At 35.4% G+C, this 3,028-nt stretch overlaps 1 protein-coding gene across 1 annotated transcript; it reads left to right on the forward strand.

Moving 5' to 3' along the window:
* The first annotated feature begins 317 nt into the window (after nucleotides 1-317).
* Nucleotides 318-2,609, forward strand: LOC145059245 (mitochondrial dicarboxylate/tricarboxylate transporter DTC-like). The gene is made up of 6 exons (XM_079007092.1): nucleotides 318-538; nucleotides 1,009-1,092; nucleotides 1,283-1,344; nucleotides 1,428-1,789; nucleotides 1,889-2,103; nucleotides 2,215-2,609. Exons 1-6 carry the CDS (start codon nucleotides 419-421, stop codon nucleotides 2,269-2,271), a joined length of 900 nt encoding a protein of 299 aa, XP_078863218.1. The 5' UTR covers nucleotides 318-418; the 3' UTR covers nucleotides 2,272-2,609.
* The last annotated feature ends 419 nt before the right edge of the window (nucleotides 2,610-3,028 follow it).

Below are 3,028 nucleotides of genomic sequence, written 5' to 3' on the forward strand. Positions count from 1 at the left end.
ATGCCGAACATGTCTTATTTATATAAAATCATAATATTTTGACTATTAATATTTTTATTATTTATCAACTATAAACATGTAAACCATGTAAACAGACAAAAACGAGAATTAGGTCAATATTTTGATTTGGATTTTAAAAACAACAATTTAGCTCTTATATGAAAATGGAAAACAATCAAGGGAAAAACCGTAAATAAAAAGGTAGTGGTAGTTTCGCAAATATATAGAAAACAAGGTACAAATATGAATACTCTGAAGTAAAGCACATCACAATTCACAGGTGAGTGGAGGGTTTATCGATGGTATAAATACTAGGGTTGTTCCACTATTGCTCATTTGCTAACCATCTGAATCTCTTTCTGATATCCGATCGCCTTTTTCTCTCCCCTTTTTTTGATTTTCATCAAATCTAATCAAAATGGGAGAGGAGAAACCAAAGCTAATCGGTGGTGTGTGGCCGACCGTTAAGCCGTTTATCAATGGCGGAGCATCTGGTATGCTTGCTACCTGTGTCATCCAACCCATCGATATGATCAAGGTATGTGTAGATAGGATAAAATCTGTATTTTATGTTCTTAAAATGATTAGGGCTTAAATGTTCTTTAGATCTCGTTCTTTATGTAGGGTGCGGATCCTCGTAACTTTGGTTACTGGATACTTTAAGTTTAGAAATTTGTAGGTATCAGATCTTATATTAGGTTTTCATATCTCGTGCTAGATGCATAGTAATTTTGATTTCTGAGCGAAGGAATTATCATTTTAGTAATCGGAACTACCGAGTTTTTGCGTTTTGGACGATATGCGTAAATGCTTTTCATCATGGATCGGATGTTTTAAGACGATTTGCTTCAACGATTTGATCGGAATCATTTTATAGTTACTGTGTAGCATGTTGACCTGATTTCTTGTCTCCCGTTGAATCAATCAAATCTTCTTATAACCATTTATTTGATCTGAACTGTATACTATGCTTGATCTAATTTCATTGACATGATTTGCTATTTACAGGTGAGAATCCAATTGGGTCAAGGATCTGCTGGCGATGTGACAAAGACTATGTTGAAGAATGAGGGAGTCGGTGCCTTCTATAAGGTTTGTCCTCTTCTTTGTCTCTGTTGATCTGATAATTTCAAATGATCTAAATCTCAAATTGTAAGGTTTATCTTACTCTGATTCTTCATAACTCCTTCCCTAATTCTCATTTCTTTATCATACCTCAGTACTATATTCATCATTCATCATTCTTCATTTACTGATCTGGGTAGCAAATTGTTTTCAACAGGGTCTTTCTGCTGGATTACTTAGACAAGCTACATACACAACAGCCAGACTTGGTACATTCAGGTACACCATTAGTGCTTCATCAACCCCAAAAACACAGATTTATTGTTTCTGGTTGTTTATGTGACTCTTTAATCACTTAACAGGATTCTAACAAACAAGGCACTTGAAGCCAACGATGGAAAGCCACTACCTTTATATCAAAAAGCTCTCTGTGGGCTGACAGCTGGCGCAATCGGAGCCTGTGTAGGAAGCCCTGCTGACCTGGCACTCATCCGTATGCAAGCTGATGCCACACTACCCTTAGCCCAACGTCGTAACTACACAAACGCATTCCATGCTCTCTACAGAATCACTGCAGATGAAGGAGTTTTAGCTCTCTGGAAAGGTGCGGGTCCCACTGTAGTTAGGGCAATGGCATTGAACATGGGCATGCTTGCTTCCTATGATCAAAGTGTTGAGTTCTTCAAAGACAATCTTGGCTTTGGTGAAGCTGCTACAATTGTAGGTAAGATCAAATCATAAAACCACAAAACCATAAAACCATAAAAGTATAAAACTATAAAAATATGAAAACAGAAGTTTATGATTTTGGGAATGATTTCAGGGGCGAGTTCTATATCAGGGTTCTTTGCTGCTGCATGTAGTTTACCCTTTGACTTTGTGAAAACACAAATACAGAAGATGCAACCTGATGCTACAGGGAAATACCCGTATACAGGATCTCTAGATTGTGCCATGAAAACACTCAAAGCTGGAGGACCTTTCAGATTCTACACAGGGTTTCCAGTATACTGTGTTAGGATTGCGCCACATGTCATGGTTTGTATTTGTACTCGTTTCTTTCTCATTTTTATAACTGAAAAGTCAAAGGGTGTTTTTTTTATTATATGTGTGTGTGTGTTTCTGATTGGTGGATTTGTGGGGTGACAGATGACGTGGATTTTCTTGAACCAAATTCAGAAGCTGGAGAAGAAGGCTGGATTATAATTTTTTAATTTTAGTGGGAAGATTATGAGGAAATAATACGACTTTGGCTTTTCTGTGTTGTACTGGTTGCGGATTTTTGGTTGCTTACACCTTCAAGTGAGTTTATACTTTTTTGGAATGAATGAAAGCTTAGAATTGTTGTAATGACATTTGAATTGAAGTACAATTGTTTTAGGGTAGTAGGGGATTTGATTAATCTGGGGTTAGCAAGAATCCAGTTTCTGGGTCAAAACTCAAAAATCAAAATGTTGTTTTGAGCAAATAAAAAACATGTACTTGAGAATTTTGGATTGGGTTCGAGTTTTTTGCTTGATTAATTCTCAATTTGAGATTTATTATGTGGTTGTGTTATCATATGCTGTTTTTGATTCTTGTGTCGATAAAACATGTTTTAAGGCGCAAGAAATATGAGGTCATTATAATGTTGAGATTCTGCATGCATTAATTAACTGAAGTCATGAGTATAATGAATCTGACATCAAATGTATTTTATAGTAAGTTTTTAAATGTTTATTTATGTTAATCATCATGTTATGTTACGTTGATCATTTCACAAGTTAATGGTACACGTACTTGCAACAAAAAGAATACCTTTAGTGGCTAAAACCTATTTAAAATTTTTGTGGTAGCTTTTTTTGGAACTGCAAAAAAGTTTTGGGGGTATCTTAGATGAAACAAACTTACTATTTAATGTATTTATTTCAAATCGGGTTGCTATGGTTTTGTCATGTCAAATTACTAGGATGAACAACTCTAA

The sequence above is a fragment of the Lactuca serriola genome, chromosome 6 (assembly GCF_051521515.1).
Source record: "Lactuca serriola cultivar US96UC23 chromosome 6, Lser_US96UC23_V15, whole genome shotgun sequence".
Classification (NCBI taxonomy): domain Eukaryota; kingdom Viridiplantae; phylum Streptophyta; class Magnoliopsida; order Asterales; family Asteraceae; genus Lactuca; species Lactuca serriola.